The sequence below is a fragment of the Thermobia domestica genome, chromosome 14 (genome assembly GCF_964235325.1).
Source record: "Thermobia domestica chromosome 14, izTheDome1.hap1.1, whole genome shotgun sequence".
Taxonomy (NCBI): domain Eukaryota; kingdom Metazoa; phylum Arthropoda; class Insecta; order Zygentoma; family Lepismatidae; genus Thermobia; species Thermobia domestica.
Genome location: NC_137467.1, coordinates 121418269 through 121435758, shown reverse-complemented (window position 1 = coordinate 121435758; position 17490 = coordinate 121418269). Strand labels below are relative to the sequence as shown.

The 17490-nt window shown below is 34.9% G+C and overlaps 2 protein-coding genes across 2 annotated transcripts in view; one reads left to right on the top strand and one right to left on the bottom strand.

The window, feature by feature from the left end:
* The window catches only part of LOC145670306 (protein kibra-like), a 118753-nt gene extending 109998 nt beyond the window's left edge, over positions 1-8755 (top strand). Inside the window, exons 15-17 of the mRNA XM_081738780.1 lie at positions 341-682; positions 3013-3146; positions 7006-8755. Coding sequence (XP_081594906.1) covers positions 341-682; positions 3013-3146; positions 7006-7285 — 756 coding nt within the window. The 3' untranslated portion in view covers positions 7286-8755. The remainder of the gene's footprint in view (positions 1-340; positions 683-3012; positions 3147-7005) is intronic.
* A 6888-nt stretch (positions 8756-15643) lies between these two features.
* LOC145669984 (uncharacterized) lies at positions 15644-16411 on the bottom strand. Its single transcript, XM_081738324.1, has one exon. The coding sequence runs from the start codon at positions 16409-16411 to the stop codon at positions 15644-15646; it is 768 nt and encodes a 255-aa protein (XP_081594450.1).
* Between the last annotated feature and the right edge of the window lie 1079 nt (positions 16412-17490).

Sequence of the window (17490 nt, the reverse complement as noted above, 5' to 3'; positions counted from 1 at the left end):
ACTTCATATTCATTATTACTAACGGTTTCTTGCAGACCTGAGATAACAGGGAATAAAAATCAAAACTTTTTCTTTTTTTCGTATACATTGGGAAAAGTTTATGAAAAAATAATTTGAATTAATTACTAAACAAGCAATAACAAAGTAAGAATATTTTTGCTTTAAAAAAATAATAATTTGGTCCTTTAAGCGGTCAAATGGCTGAAGAAAAGAGCAAGATCGGCTCTTGAAGCAGTATCGCATGGGCAAGCACTAAGATACAATAAAGTTATAGCATTATTTTAAGAATAATGTGTCTGACGTGTTCACTATTTACATTGTATGTATTATTTCTTTGCAGCTGAATCGTAGCGACAGTGATAGTTCAATGCCATTATACAGACGGGGGCCCTTCCTACGTAACTCGATCGAGCGACGATCTCTTCGGTGGAAAAAGCCACCAGGATCTGTGTCGGAGGACGTGAAGCACTCCCAGAGTCATTTATATTCAACCACTGCCCGAACGTCGCTGGATCTGGAGCTGGACCTTCAGGCACAGCATACGAAATTGCAACAACAGCGTGAAGAACTGCAGCGATTACGGGAATTGATCAAGAGGTTAGAAGAGGCTAGAAGTCGTGGCGATACTGATCTTGCTTCGTGGATCTTGGAAGACGAACAGTTCCAGAATCTCATGATGCAGGTAAATTATCTTTCTTAAATTAACATTAGTGCTTACAAAGATGTTACGAATAATCGAAAGTTGTAATTAATCTTGCCAATAATTGAAAAAAGAAGGTTTTTTCTTACACTGATCCAAGAAACAGTAAGTTCTTCCTCTGTATTGTGAACTAAAAGATGGAGTGTAATTATGTGCTTGCCATTAAATTGTGTTGGTGGAATGGTGGAAGATAGAACCAAATGAGTAAGAACGTAGATAATAAATAAATAAATAAATTTAAAAAAATACAATGTAATATCCCGGAGAAAGAAAGGGCCTTTGTTCGATTCCGGTTTATTGAAATTTCTAGGCATTATGTCTGGTTTAATTCTGATAGATTTTGTTATTATTGAAAAAGAACATATTAATGGCGAATTACTGATTAATGGTAAAGAGCGTACTCACAAATAAAAATAAATCAGATACGGGGCTGGTCCACCATTAACTAAAAGAGCTAGAAATAATTCCAGTGTTAAGATTATAAATTAGTAAATACCAAATTATTCTGTATATGAAATAGAAACGAAACTTGACAGATTCGTAGCAGCTTATTAAGGTAAAAGGTAAAAGTAAATAGTTATTGCAACTTTATAAGTTGGATAAATCTCACCACATAATGCCCACATTAGCACTTCGAATAAATAAGTCCAAAGTGCACTCCGATTTTTTACACCCAGACACGATATGAGTTGTACGGATAACAAAACGCCAATCCATTCTAATAGGAAGTTTCAATGAGTTTTTTTTTTCTTCCTGAGATTGGGTTATGACGTCAGATGGTGTGATTAGTTGTGTACATGTGGTGACCACTTCGGAAAAGTACCAAATACCAAGTCAGCTAACCACTCTGTGGTTGTTTAATCCAAAGGCACCTTGTCTATCGGATGACAGAACATGATATAATAGTTCTTCAATGTGAGACAGGAATTGACACATTCCAATACCTAAAAGGAATTTGATTGTCAGCAGTTTCCAATAAACGAGCAAGTAACATATCCTTCCAAAGTTGGTGTGTTTGCGTGTTGATGATGGATAAATGCACAATCGTGGCGGGTAGATAACCTGGCAATGGTGATTTTTGTCATAACCCAAGTAGAGAATGTAACATAGAAGGCTATGTCTGGTAATGAACTAACAGAGGCGTTGATCAATCAAGGGAATTAAGGCACAGACGACGGAATACTAATTACGAGTTAGATAGTAGGAAAATTTTGTAGCATAGCATGTTAATTACTTACCTGTGATTTATTGTTAATTTTTACAATGAAAAAAAATATCAGACATGTGGCCAAAGCTCAATTAACATATACTTGATTTTGTTACGTTGCAATTAAAAGGATGAGCAATGTTTTTCTGCTTGCCGTAAAACAGAAGTGTAATTGCTCCTGAAGGCTGTATGACAATCAAGCAAATGACCATTAGTGCTTGGCTTTTAACACTCAGCCGGGCTTTCTGTTTTCTATGACACGGGATCGAGGCTCAATGATGAATAACGTTTCAAACAGAGAGACTGGAAAGCTGTCTCTATACACATGGTTTAAAATGCAGTAGAAAGGGAATATCGTGTGCTAATCTCTCTGCTTTGTCGGAAGAACTGTCCTTTTTAATACAACCCATCGATTACAGTCTTTTATCCATCCAGTAAAATATTTTTTCTCCATGTCCTGGCCAGTCTTTTCCACATTTTAACTACGAGGGTCATCCAGAAAATAAAGACAGTTTAATTATACAAAATGAAAACACAGTATTTATTTTAAAAAAATGTTATATACCTGAAACTCCCCTCACTTATCTACATAATCGACAACTTCATTTAAACATTTGTCGTGTCTGTTCACAAGCTGCAGAATTCATGTTATATTCTTCTGCCACCATACATAAATTCATATTCATATATGATGTAGTAGATTGAAGTTTTCTATGTGCCCTTTTCATAGATTGCATAGATATTTTGCACAGTGAAATCAAACATATTGGAAAAAAATGTACTGGTTATCTATCTTCGTAAAGAATATTATCATCAGTTATTATCAGTAGCCATCCACGCTGAAGAGGATAGGTCAGCTACTATTGGATGGGCTAGCTTTTTCATCAGAAAATAATTAAAATAATCTAATTACAATGCAGGACATCACAAATATTGAGAGTGTTTTCCAAAAATTTGAAATTTCTTTGTAAAACGGATATTTTCTCAGAACGTACGCAACAGTTTTCGGGCTTTCTTTTTTCTTTTTTTTTTACTACTACTACTACTACTACTACTACTACTACTGCTGCTATTAAGTTCATTTTATTTCGTTTATGAATTGCAGGCTGAGAGCGGTAGACATAGCAAAAATCAAGAGGACAAAAAAGTGGAAAAGATGATAAAGAAGGCCTCGAAAGAAATCTACAAATTGAGGAAAAGCAAAGCAGGGAAAGGAAAGCCAGACATGATTTCTTTCAAGTAAGTAGTTCCATGTATTGCTCTTGCTTTTGAATTGTGCATATATATAACTTGAATGCAATCCCTTGTTAGAAGTTAAGGTGTATACGTTGAGGAACTGTTTCAGAAGTCATAATCCAACATTCCAACATGCTTTTAAAATTCTCTTAATTTTATATTGATTTTAACAGAAGAAAACAAAATTCTGTCAAGTAATTATGTGTCAAGGGTGCTCCATAGTCTGATGGTTGGAGCATTGGACTCACGTCCATGTGTCCTATATTTGATTGCTGGCCGGTGCATCCCAAGTTTTTGGTGTCCACCCAATGTCATGAAGCAAACTGGAAATTACATGAATAAAAACGTGATGGTCACTAGATCCAGAAAGATCCTGATACGCTTGTAAGAGATACGACTACCGACGCGCTGAGCACATTTTTGTCGCTGGGCTGGACGTAGTTCCATGGTCTCTTAGCAGATGGCGTTGGAGCAGGCTCAGGCTGTCAGTGATTGATTTAGTTATATATTGATTATAAAGTTAAAAAAAAAAAAAAAAAGGGGGTAAAAAAAATCACTGCGCACAGAAGCTATTCGCAGAAGCTGCGTAAGAGGAAAAAGATTTTGGAAAGCTTCTAATGCTAGAACTTAAGGTTAATAATTGAAAATCAACACTCTAAGGCTCGTAGTTATAAATCTCCCGGAAATTCTTTCTCTGTACGTTACCCAACCGCGGCTCATCCAGGGGTGTAATACAAGTCGCTTAGAAACTATATTAATAAAACAGCATAATCATGCTCCTACCTGGCAGGTACCTAGGTAATTATTATAGAGTTGAGATGTGACAATGCTGTTCTGATGTATATGCAGATGTGTGATGACTAACCAGTATAACAATTTTCTTATTCATATTACATAATTAATAAACAGTTTTGAAATGGAATAAAATTTTTGCTTAGTTAAGTAAAGTATTAACAAGCTATGACAATCAATTACTGTATAATTTCCTTCTCTTACAAACAGCTATTTGCATTCGCACATTTATGTTGAAAGTTCCAAGAGTTGGCAGTAAGTAATTGAAATCGGTAAGCCATCTTTGCGGAATATGAACTGCAGTTGTTAGTATCGAGTTTGTGTGTGGCCCTCTAGAGTGCACATCGTGTTGTGCCTGAAGAGAACGAGTATTGTGAGGGATTGGCCCATAAGTATTTTCTCTTCATTCGTAATATATTTGGCAGAATTTATGAAATCAAAAGAATCTTCCTTTTCTATATTGCAAATTTGCTTTTCTTGTCATATGTTTTTTCATAAGGACTTCTTAGGTGCCTTCCCTAATGTTAAGGGAAATGTATAAATCCGGGCCTGAATTTTTGGGAAGATGAGTATGTTCAAAGATTTAGTTAGGTTCAACGAGAATAGAAGATAACCCAGCAGAAATAAAATAATTTAATCTTGCTTCGAAACTGCACATTTACCCTAACTTAATATGACTTAAAGGCAGTCATGCTTAAATTTCACTTCAACATTACTCCAAAACATTAAGAAGTTACCGATCGTAAAAGGTACTTAACGTGCATTTTGACTCAGGCATTTACAAAGCCATTTATACTTGTGTGAAGTACTTTATTCTTACTACGACAAAGAGGAACACCGGGACATGTATTAGGGATAATGTAACAAGTACCTGAAATAGTGTTTCGGAATTTTAGAACATTTGTGAGAAACAAGTCAACGAGATAAATCAGGTTATAATATTCATGAATCAAAACTTAATATAGAAAGAGATTCCAGTAATTCTTGAGTAAAAATCAGAAATCAGAATTAGATACAGAACAGAGCAGGGATATCTAACTCTCGGACTTAATCTGCCTAAAGTTCAATCATTGTACACGAGCACGTGCAAACACAAGTACTGTAAGGAGATAGCGAGACAGAATCTAAGTTCGAGCGAGCGCAGACCCCGATGAAGTAAATTTGAGCGTGATTGAGCTAGCTCGAACCCCATTGTAGTTAGTATTTAGTGAGCGTGAGTCTTTTTAGGGATAATGAACCCCGATTGCGAAAGAGCCATCTCTGTTCTAATTTATATGGAAATCATTAACCTATAATAAATAAAATATTATATAGATAGCCAACATTTTGTACTGTATGGCTTTTCATTGCTCATCTTTCACGTATATAGTTTGCACATGACATTTACCCTTTTTTCTTTCCTACGCATCACCATGCGAAATTACGTTGACTGCATCAGGATCGTCTTTGCTCTTTCCTTTTTAGCCTTCCACAATAGATTTTGACATAGAACGAAATACTTGATGTTTTTACAATGTTCACTTTAGTCGTGGAAACTTTCCAGTTAATATTTTTTGTTAGATTGACTCTTAAGAATGTTAACCCTAAAAAGTCCGTGCTCTCATCTGCTACATGAAGGACCATGGGGGGATCAAATTTTTCCGCGCTGGTTTTAAGTAGCTTTCAGAGTATATTTGTTCAATTTGAGTTAACGTGTTGGACAAACTTTCGAAAAAGAAACTTTTGAAGGAATTGTGCCTTTTATTTTTAAAAAACGGGCTCAATATAGTGCGTAAAACTGCTTATATATTATACCAAAATTTCTTATAATACTATGCAGAAAACCAGTATTATAACTAACAGTCGACAAGTTCTATGAAAGCCTAAGTGTTTATATAAAGGAGTAAAGCAACATTTTTGAAAAGTAATACTAGTTTTAGATATAAGAAAACAAATGAAAGTAATTTTGGGGGAAACAAAAATGGGTAGCACTTATGACAAAGGAGGGGGAGGGGTCAAATCGGCCCGCAAACATGAATTATTATTATTATTATTATTATTATTATTATTATTATTATTATTATTATTATTACATTCATATTGATAGGTTTATTATCACACCAGTGGTCCGTACAAGATTGCAATGTTAATAACGTCCATCCGTTGGTTACTCTACACGATAACCCGTGAACGAAAGCGAATTTCTTATTTGTTTATTTTGCAACAGACAACTACTTGTTAACAGAGTCAATTCGTTAACATCTTCATGGTAACGATTAATGGTGGCTATCCATATCTCATTTATTCATAAATGTACGTTTCTTGTAACGCTGATATGCAACCCTCAAAGTATCTAAGCTGCTAGTTGCATAAATATATGGGTGAAATATTTAATGTCTGTAATTTTTATTACGAATGCAAACTCATTCATTAATAATTATATGTTTTGCCTATTCTCTTTACTGTCTTTAGCAGAGTTAAGTAGTATTTTACCTAATACAGAGTAAACAAGAAATAATATATTTTCTTGGTTTTAGTAAGTATCTATTAAAACCGCATTCACATGTTAATTTAATACTACCGGTAATCTTGAAATGGAAATGCGAAATCCGGTCTTTTGTGTGGAATTCTTAAAAGTAATTTATTTTTACACAGCTATAATTATTTCGCCGCGGCAGTAGTTAGTGGTATTCGTAATTTGAACTAATCTTAATAGATATAGATTGTGTGCGCCTGTGGATACATGATGATCAGAAAATAGTAAATAATTAAACATTTTGCTATTTCATGATAAGTTTGGAACTATTTTCCGCTGTATTCGAAACAAAACAACAATAAAGAAACATAAGAAACGCCAGTTTATTCGTAGTTAATGGTATTTAAAAGATGAAAATTAAGTAGTAATTTTTAGTATTATCTTTCTTTCTTTCTTTCTTTCTTTCAGTAGTATTATCTTTCTTTCTGTAGTAAGATTAGAGTAAATTATAAAAATGCAATATAGAGAAAGGCTTGTTTTATCAAGAGAAATATGTAAATGTTGTTCACTGTAAAACAGTGAATAGATTTATTAAAAGTTGATTTTTTTCCCCAGGGAAAAGATGGCTTTCTTTACGCGACCAAACATAAGTGTACCTGTGTTGCCTTTAAGCGAGGGTAAAGACGATGATGGTGCTTCGGATTGTAGTACACTGAAGAGAGATGGGACCCTGAAGACCAGCTCATCGGATGGAACTTCTGTGGAATCTGAAGAATCGAATCAAGAGTCGGACAGTGCATCTTCACAAGTTACGCAGACACAAGAAGAAAGCGAGTCGCAGTCTGAGAAGAGGTTTGAATATGTTGTCGATCGTGTATTGGGGGTAGAAGTTTGAATGTGTACCTGAAATGTTCTGGGAAGTACTAAGTGGCTTAAGCCAATTTGTGCCATCGGTTGCATTGGAGTTTCTGAACAACTCCAATTGCACGCAGCTACAGCAAAAGTAATTTATTATTCTTCGGCACTGCCTTCTTGTAATGCCGAAAGTTTTAAATTAAGCCATCAGTGGTCGCAGTAGCTGAGTTTCTTGTGTTGCAGCTGGTCTGCATATGAAGCTCTCGGGAATTGGTACGTTTTTATTGGGAAGGTTATATTGTCCTTTACCAGTGGTAGCTTGGTACTTGATTTTATTCTTTGAGTCTGAAAAAAGTGCGTTATGATTGTATTTTAACTCACATCGAGTAAGCAGCCGCGTTTCTTGAAGAAGGGGGAGGGGGATGCCACGTATTGGAAAAACGAAGCTGATCTTCGTGTTATTCAATAGGTTTTATTGCGAGATAAGTTCCTCCATTAAAAACATAACAGATCTGATGTTGAGATAGAGACTTTTGTTATATAAAGTTTTCTGCCAAATGTTTTCAAAGTATTTTATATAAATAAAGAAAACTCTTTTGCTGAGAGATTTTTTTCATTGCTCAATAATTGTTATGCCAAGGCTATGTTAAATTGTACGAGTGTAGAATGCTGTTAATTTACATTATGAAAAAGTGCGAACCAGAAGTTGCCTTAAAACTGTATGAAACTAATATTATAAATTCTGTATATGTCTGTCACTTCCGTAGAGAAAATGAGAGTACAAGTTGTTAGAAGTAAAATATTTGTTACCAGAATATGCTTTGTATTCTTTGTACCAGGTCCAGCTTACAGTAAAACGTCTCGACAAAGTGTCATAAATAATTATCATATATCATTCCTCATTGTATAAATCATTGTATTTCATTTATCATCGAATATCATCATGAATTATCATCGTGAGTTATTTAAAAATTTGCTAACATATATATACACAAAATTCCAAATTGCTGTGAAGTAATTCTCTCTCTATTTTTTTTTTTTTTTTTTTTTTCGTGGTGCATTTTTTGTGAGAGGATTTTTCTGTTTGTGGGAATGGATAATGTCTCTAGATTATGAACTAAAGAATTCTGTAAAATGGCGAATACTAATATATCCTGGTGCCTTGTTGCTCTTTTTTCCAGTTGACTCCGTGTGGAGGGGTTTCCCTTTATTTGTCTCGAGTTGTCCAACGTTTGTGACATCGGGATAGTGTTTTGGGTATGACAATAACTACGTATGATAATACTTTGTAAGGACAGTATCGTTTTTTTTTTTTTTTTTTTCAAATGTAATATATGTACAGATTTATGTATGTAGGTTTTTTTTGTACTTCACTGTTAATATGTTAGGCGTTGAAACTGACTTTTTTTTGTATGTTCTATAGATATATCTGAAAGCTTCCATGCTGACCTTTGTAAGTAATGGTAACTAGATAGTGCCTAAAAGAATAAAAGAGATGTTATTTATGGAATTGTTTGAAAGTTTCATTGACACACCTGAATAGACATGCAAAATTTGTTTATAAGTTTTGTCAAAAGTATTTTGCAAGTTTGAAAAAATGCTTTTACATACGTTATTTTTTAAATATTTACAGATACAAGCAAACTACTACTACTAATACTTGAACATACTTGAGTGCACATACAAGTAAAGTGGAGAAAAAAAATTGCGATCTTGACCAATAATTAGTTTTTGGATAAGGGTCACAAAATTTTTGAACGGCCCCTAAATCGAGTTTCCGTATTTTCTACGGAATAAGCACACCATATTGAGTTAAGTGATAGTTTGGGTTTAGCTATACTGTATGTAGTTGTCCAGTTATAAGGCGTACAAGAAAATCTTTGATTGAAATATATTGGACCTGTTGATCCAAAAACATCGATTACAACCACATTTCTGGTAAAATGTTAGAAATTAACATCATATAAAGATGTGAGAAGAATGTAAGCTAGTAAAATATACAGTGGATTGTTTTTAATTCGAAGTCCAAGAGGACGCGAATAAAATTCGAAATATCAAAAATATGTATTTTTAAATATCCAAAATCAGGCAACCAAAACTACTGTATTAAGAAAAACATAATTAACATGCAGTAGACTTTACCTGTAGGGCAGCATATTATATGCGTGATATAATACCACAAATGATACAGTCCATGATACTCGCACTTAAGCTACAGGTATCATGGAAAACAGATTTAAGTACAGTACTACATACACTGAATTAATAGACAAGATTACACGAGTATCAATTCTAATTATCTGTTCTAATTTAAGGAAATTCGTGAGCTTTGCTTTAATTTAAGTGTGGTTACGGGATCAGCAAAATATTCAATTTTATTTCTAGTCTGAAAGATATCATTAGTAACGTTTTGGTTGACTTCGAATAAATCTTAAACTTTTGATTTGATTTTGGGTGTACCGTTCCTTTCAGCAGTGAGACTATATGAAACGTGGAGTTAACAGCTTAACGTGGAATCCAAACCACGTAAGTTCCCTCCTGGAATCAAACCCAGGTCTTCCACGCCAAAGGCGCGTACGCTAATCGCTTAGCCATAAGGGAGCTCAGTCTTAAACTGTTAACCATTTCGGAATCTTCATATGAGTTCGAAATATGCTCTTTCTTGATCTCGTCTTCATTATCAGATGGATTGTTTTTTTGTGTCACTCTTCCTTACGGCTGCCTCTGAATAACTGAAAATCAGTTGAAACTACACACATTCTTATGTTTCCAATCTGTTCAACGTAAAGATTGTTGAACTATTACTTCTGATTATCTAGACAGGAAGTTCAAAATTTTATCTATGATTTTTATCATTGTTTTCAATACAATTTTCAAGGAATAAACTTCTGTTCGAATTATCTAACTTCAAATTCAAGAGAATCCGACATATCCTATTGACTTCGTATAGATTTGAATCAATTATATTAACTAGATCAGATGTTAGCTACGTTAGATGTAAAAAGCCTTTTCTTTTTTATCCTACCTTAAGAAAACTATTTATCTATTACCGCGAAAAAATACAGTTGGATTGGGGAAAAACACTTAGGAACATAAGCATTACAGTATTACGTAGTGTAGGAATGGGTGCTTATCATGAGTTATTGGTTGGGGGCTTCAGAAAACAAAGAAATCAAAAACCTTTGACACAGCTCCAGTACCAACAAAGTAAGAAAGAAATTCAGATAAAAGATAAGTTCGTAAATGCCAAAACATGAAGTTAAATTGATAGAAAAAGAGTAATAAATTTAAGGAAACTGATAACGCGATGGAAGAAACATGAGGTATAACACCCTGGGAGAAGAAGAAAAATTCAAGTGGGTGAATAGAAGTATGACAGTCAGTGAGAAATTGTGCCAAATACTAGGGCAAAAATATGAAGAATATTGGAGACAAATACGAAGAAAAGGAAAAAGTGTAAGAAAAGAGTAAAAGAAGAAAAGACAAAGCGTGATCAGAATTCAGTTCAGATCTGGAAACAAATAATGACTAAAACAGTTATATGGAATAATGAAGAATATGCAAAGGAACAGACCAGAAGGAATGGAGGAAGTACACAGTGTAGCAGTCCTGAATTTAATTCCTGCTATAAAAGCAAACTATGTCAGTTTGTGTGTAATGTTAATTCGTAATAGTTAACGCCGCACTGCCTGATTCCAATAGATGACGCTAGTGTGCAGGCAGTTTGCAGATTTAAAGTTATTGTGACGATACAGCGGACCGAGGGCTTGGGTGCTCTTGAGAATACAATTGGATTAGAAAATGTCATGGAAAAGTACACATATCAGATGTGGTGGTTGTTACGAGAATAGCCTGTGAACAGACTCAAAGAAGATACTATTATTTCTAGAATGAAGATGTTTATAGAAAGATTATGTTACAATTTAGATGGATTAAGAAAATACGGTAATCGACTGTAGAAGAGTTGTGTAGAGAATGTTTAAAAAAAAAGTTATAGATAGCGTATAATTCTCAAGGAAGTATAGAATATAAAGATTAAACAAACGTTCCAGTTGACTATACTGCTTCATTTGAAATATCTCACTCTCTCTCTGCGCCTTCAGTAACTCTGTGCCAAGTTTATCGCTAGACAGATAAGTTATTGAAAGTAAATGAAAAAAGAAAATTGTTTACAACACAATCTATGACACTTCAGTCTTATATTATACCGCCACAGGCAGCCCTTAATGCTGCAAACCAACGGGATATGATGTTTACAAGTGTTTTACTTAATGTACCTAGGTAATATCCAGTTCGAGGTGCCAGATTCGAACCAGCTTCTCAGTGATTTGTCTTCTAGACTGATATATCTTCCCATGTATTTTTTGTGACATATGTCACATTCTATATAGGATTCATATCCAGAGAATTAGGTGGCCACCATAATCTTTGGAAATTCATACTTCGAAACCAGTCCGCTACACTCTATGCTCTGTGACGCGGCGCATTGTCGTCTTCGAAAATAAATCAACTCAAATTAGAACCTGAGAAATAGTCAACAGGTGGTCGTAGTAACTTTCGGTTCAGAAAATCAATGTAATATACCGCATTAACTTGTTTTTTCCAGATTTTAATTCATCCTACTCCATTTGAAGTAAAGCATTCGCACATCGTGGCACTTTCGTCAAATTTCCTTCTTTTCGAAACGTACTTTGGCTTCACATTTTCTCATTTAAAATTGCATTCCACTGTCATTTCCAACAATCATAAACTTGTCCTCATCCAAGAAAATTACGTCCCACCGCTGTTCATCACTCCATGCACCGTGTCTAGTCACGAACTCTCTTCTAGCGTTAACATGTTTATAAGCTAAAAGTGGGTTCTCAAGAGTTTTCTTATGTAACCCTTTTTCATTAAATTGTCTGACAACAGTCATCCAGCTTATCTTATAACCTGCATTAGAATAAGTAGCCGCTGCATTTCATGCTCCTGGAAGCTTTGCCTGGTACAGCCAAGGCAAAAGCCTCTCAATCCAATCTCGCAGCTGTTTTCATTTTCTGCCACACCGTTCTCATTCAGAAGACATACCTTGCTCTCCTTGCTTCTGTATTATTCTACAAAAGATAGTATGCAATATCGCAAGAACGGAGAGAAATACGAATGTCGGGGCAAAAGATATCAAAGGAAACCTCATCCGAAGAATTCAATTATGCATAAGTGATGGCGAAACAGTGGCGGCGCCAGAGGGGGGCATAAAGGAAGTGAATGAAACGCGGAGAAAAGTGAACAATTTACACTGACAAACTGTAGTGTGTCGGTTTCTAAAAGGATGGTTAACTTTAAATATAATCACTAAAAGGTTACTAAAGGAGTTAGGATTATTTCCATAGTGATATTCTAAAGAGAGTTTTGACTTGATATTGGTAGAAACCTGATATTGGTAGTATAGTGGTTCATTGTTTTAATTTTAGGTTTTCAAATGCCTCATAAATTAAATTCAAATAGATGCAGATTTATTGAATGACAAATCAAATATTACAGAAGTTGCAGACATGGTAATTGAATATTGTCAGAACTTAGTACACTAAATGTGTGCTATCAATAATTGCAAAATTAAATAAAGCTTCACCAAGATCTGAAGGATCTGATAGCATGAATTGGCCTATCAGGAGACCTCCATGAGAACTGATAAAATACATTCTCATATCAAGAACAAATTCAACATAAAGAAAAGGTAAACTTACATGAAATAAATCGAGAACGGATAATTCTCAAATCTCGTCAGCCAGAAGTCCATGTTTCATCCGTAGCTATCGCCAGTGCTTTCTCTATAGCTTCTTTGTCGCTTCTCCCCGACAGTGAAATTTGGGAAGTATTTATATGAAACGTGAAGTACTTCACTGGCTTTTACTACAAAACAACTCGGACGTCATACATCCTTGAATTCTATTTCTAAGTTGTTTTCGTATTTGAAAGTTTTCTTCACATTCTATCTATACACTATATATGAAATTGCTGTACATACATGATCAAAAGTTTTTTGATGCCTTTAATTTTCATAATAATAATTTTAATATTTCATAGATCTTTTTAAACGTTGTTAACAATAGTTAACACATAGCCCTCTCTTCGTTTTAAAGTTCTCTTATTTGTATAATTCATGTATCAAATAATGAAGAGAACGACTTTTTAATATTTCATAGACTACACGCACTATGGTTGGTGTCTATGTAATGAGGTTCTACTGTATGATATTTTTGTAAGAGTACTGTAAGCACTAGAAAACACTTTCACTAAAGGAAACACTAAACACAAGTGTTTGTAAACAAAAGGGGAGTAGTCAATACGTAGAGGTATTGAAGATCGTTCATTGAACTGGAGCAAGTTTGTTGACAACCATCGATGACGTCATGTATGCAACGGTAGCTGGAATAACAGCGAGAGTTGTAAACGGTGGAGTGGTTGGTACCTGCCCATCTGAGAAGATGAAGATGATGATGATGATGACGCATCTAAGCATTGATTGAAGAAGAACCTTGCAGTGAATCTCATAACGTCTGATTCTATGGGACGTCTTCCATGAATCCCGTTGAGAAGTCTCTGGCAGAGGCGTCGACTTGGAGAACGATGGACACATCTCATAGGAGGCGGTGATCTTCTAAGATGGCCAGTCTCGAAGATAACTGCGACGAGCGATGTGTGATGAGATGTTTCAACATCGGTATGATGCGAAGAATCGAAGTCTGGACCCTTGCTGGAAACTTGTTCTTGGCTGGAGAACCAACGATGATGAAAGGACTGGGTTGGAAATTCTGCTACAGTTGATGATTCTGTCCTTAGCGCGCTCGTCAGGAACAGGGATGCAGGGTTGTTAAAGATGCGTAGAATCATGGTGAGCGAGAGATGATGAATCGGAAGCTTGGCGTGATTCGAAGCAGATGTAGTTACTGCCTTGCTCTCGGGCTGGAGATTATGCTGGAAACAGTAACCGGAAAACTGGAACAGCGGCTGGAAGGAGCATCTTCTCACTGGAACTAGGAGTCAATCCTGGAAGCGGAATGACGATGGAGAAGACATCTTCTTCCTGAGACCATGTGGTATCAATCTTGGAAACAGATTGATGGCGTTTCCGGGGCTGTGAAGTTCTCTGGGATCTGCTACTGAAACTGCCATGAAGTCGGTTGAACTCTGGAACTGCCATGGAGTCGTCTGGATACTGGAACTGGAACTGCCATGAAGTCGTCTGGATACTGGAATGGCGTCATCTGGCGTCTGATAGCGATGGACATCTCGTCTTGACAAGAGGTCATCTGAGGTCAAATCGTTGTCCCCAGGAAGGCTAGTTGATAGCTTCTTATTGTGGTACTCATATAGCAGTTGAGCGTGTAGAGAATGAGATATGAGAATTAAAATTCGATAAATACTAATATAAAATATATATATACAAGGAAAAAGGAAAATTGGGAATGGGTTGGTAACGCGATGATCTAACTAGGATGGGATAATGGGATATTATTATTAATATCCTTATACACATAGTAACTCAATATATGAATGTGTTACATATTTACATCACATACTACACAGATAATACATCCTGTGCAAAGAATCTCAAAATTGATATATATAAAACTTAAAAATTGAAAATATATAGAGATATATTACACTAAAAGATCTATATATTAAAGAATATAGTGAATATAAATTTCATTTCTTTGCTTATATTACTGAAAGTAAATATCAGATGCAATAACTAGTAAAAAATGGAATAGGAAAATGAAAATTGAAATTTTAATGAATTGAAATATGCTAAATTGTAATGTAAGTAACTTAAATTGTAATGAACCTTTTCTAAAGAATATTTATAACAAAATATTCGTATTAATATTCGTAAAATTTTGTTTTGCCTAAAAGAAATAAGGTATTTAAACAAAATAATATTTTAGGGTGGGAAAATTAACCTAATGAACTATGGGAATTGAACGAAAAGGATAATGGAAATTATAAATAATATCGCCGAAAGTGAAAACTGTATGCTTGGACTGACTGAACGCACGTGACCTAGTTAAGGCGTAGAACTTTCGAAACTATTATAATTAAATAGTATACTACAAACATTACTTATTAAAAGTGAAATGGCTATGGAAAGTGAAAGTATGTGATAATATGAAAAGAAATACGAAACAAAATAAAAGTGATCCAACACCATAAAAAATACCATATATATAGATAAGAATAAACAATTAATAATAATAATACTAATACTAAAATAATCTCATCTCTACTGAAAGGAAATATCTATGTATTTCTATAAACAAGGAATAAATTAACATATTATGTTTAGATTATTGGAGATAATATATGTGTTTAACAGAAAACACTAAAAGAAACTCGATAAAAGAGTTTTGTTTGAATAGGATTATTTCGAGGCTTGATTCGCCATAAATTTGCGATATTTGGCCTGAAATAATGGATCATGAGGAACATCTGGAATGTATAACTTAAGACGTTCCTGTGCAACATTCTGTAAATTGCCGTCAATATGTATAATATATTGGTTAGAGTCATGCGTCTTGGCTTTAATGGTATAAGGCCCTTGATACTTCTCTCGAAGACTAGGAGACTCGCCACATTTTGTATAAAGACGTTGTACCATAACCTGATCGCCTGGTGTATATGAAACTAGTTTGTTTTTTGATTCAATTTTCTGTTTAAGTAGTTGGAAAATCCTATGTTTATGGAAGTTAACTAAGGAGCGAAGTTCATCCAATTGTAATAATCTTTCATTAACATCGGGATCTTCCTTAGGAATTCTGAGAATGTTATCTACGGGATATCTAAAATTCACTCCGAAGAGGAGGGAAAAGGGCGAAGTTCCTGTCTGAGTATGAGGTGAATTATTGCAGAAACTAACAGCTTGCTGAAGATAATGTGACCATGTTTGATGGTCTAGCTTCGTAAGAAAACGAAGAGCGTTTTGTATCTTTTGTGCTGTTTGTTCTACAGAGCCTATAGTTTTGTGTGATGCTGGAAGTGCATAGCAAACCTCAATATTTAATGATTTTAAAAATTCTTGAGTTTTCGCTGCTTGATGGTTTGGACTTTTGTCAAGATATAATATACGCGGTACCCCATATTTGATAATGATCTCATTCTGTACGAAATCTATAAAAGTGGTAGCCGTCATATCTTTGACAGGTTTACAGATGGAAAATGACGTTAGAGCTTCAGTAGCTATATAGAAATAATTATAACCATCAGAAGTTGGTAATTTTCCTACAACATCCACAAAGAACGCATCAAACAAATGTTTGTGTTCATGAGTTTGGACATGAATGTTGTTAGGTCTATAATTTCGTTTAAATTTGTTACAATCAATACAAGCGTTTATCTTTTTATGCAGCCATTTTTGAAGATTGGGGATGTACTAACGATCTTAATGAGAAATTTTAACTTCTGAATACCAGGGTGACTGTCAGTGTGAAATTCTTCAAAGATTGTATCTTTGAGAGATGCTGGTATGCAGAGCCTCAATTTAGGAAAGGATGGTGAGAAAAGGATCTTATAAAGTTTGTGATCTTGTATCACATATCCTTTCGACCATTTCTCATATTTAGGATGGTCTTTCTCATTTTGGAGCACTCTGTATATAGTGGAGAAAGTGGGATCTTCTCTCTGTAACGCTGCTACATCTGTGCTGCCATCTAACACTAATAAAGTAAGTGGGTGTTCTTGTTCATCTATCTGCTCATATTCGTCAGGAGATAAATAGAGCGGATGACGACATAAGTAGTCTGCTATATTTTTATTAGAACTCATGTGGCACACATCAAAATCAAATAACTGTATAAAAGATAACCATCTTGTCATTTGACTTGTCAAGGTTGTGGTCTTTTTAACAGCAGTTAAAGCTAGATTGTCAGTAAGCAATGTAAATTTACCACCTATCAAAATTTATAGAACTTCTTAAGAGCTAGAAATACTGCAAATAGTTCGATCTGATATATGGGTCGTTCCTTAATTCTAGGGGGAAGTGTGGCACTGGCGTATTGAACTACTGACCAATGCTTTTCGTGTGGTAGTTTCTGAAACAACGCGGCTGCGGCGCCAATCTGGGATCCATCCGTGATAAGCAGATGTTGGGCTGCTGGATTATATATTTGCATTACTGGTGCAGTGGTCACCATCTTTTTAAGTTGCTCAAATCGGTCCTCTAGCTCAGGAGTCCACTGTATTATCGTTTGCTTGCTGGCGGCTAATTTATGC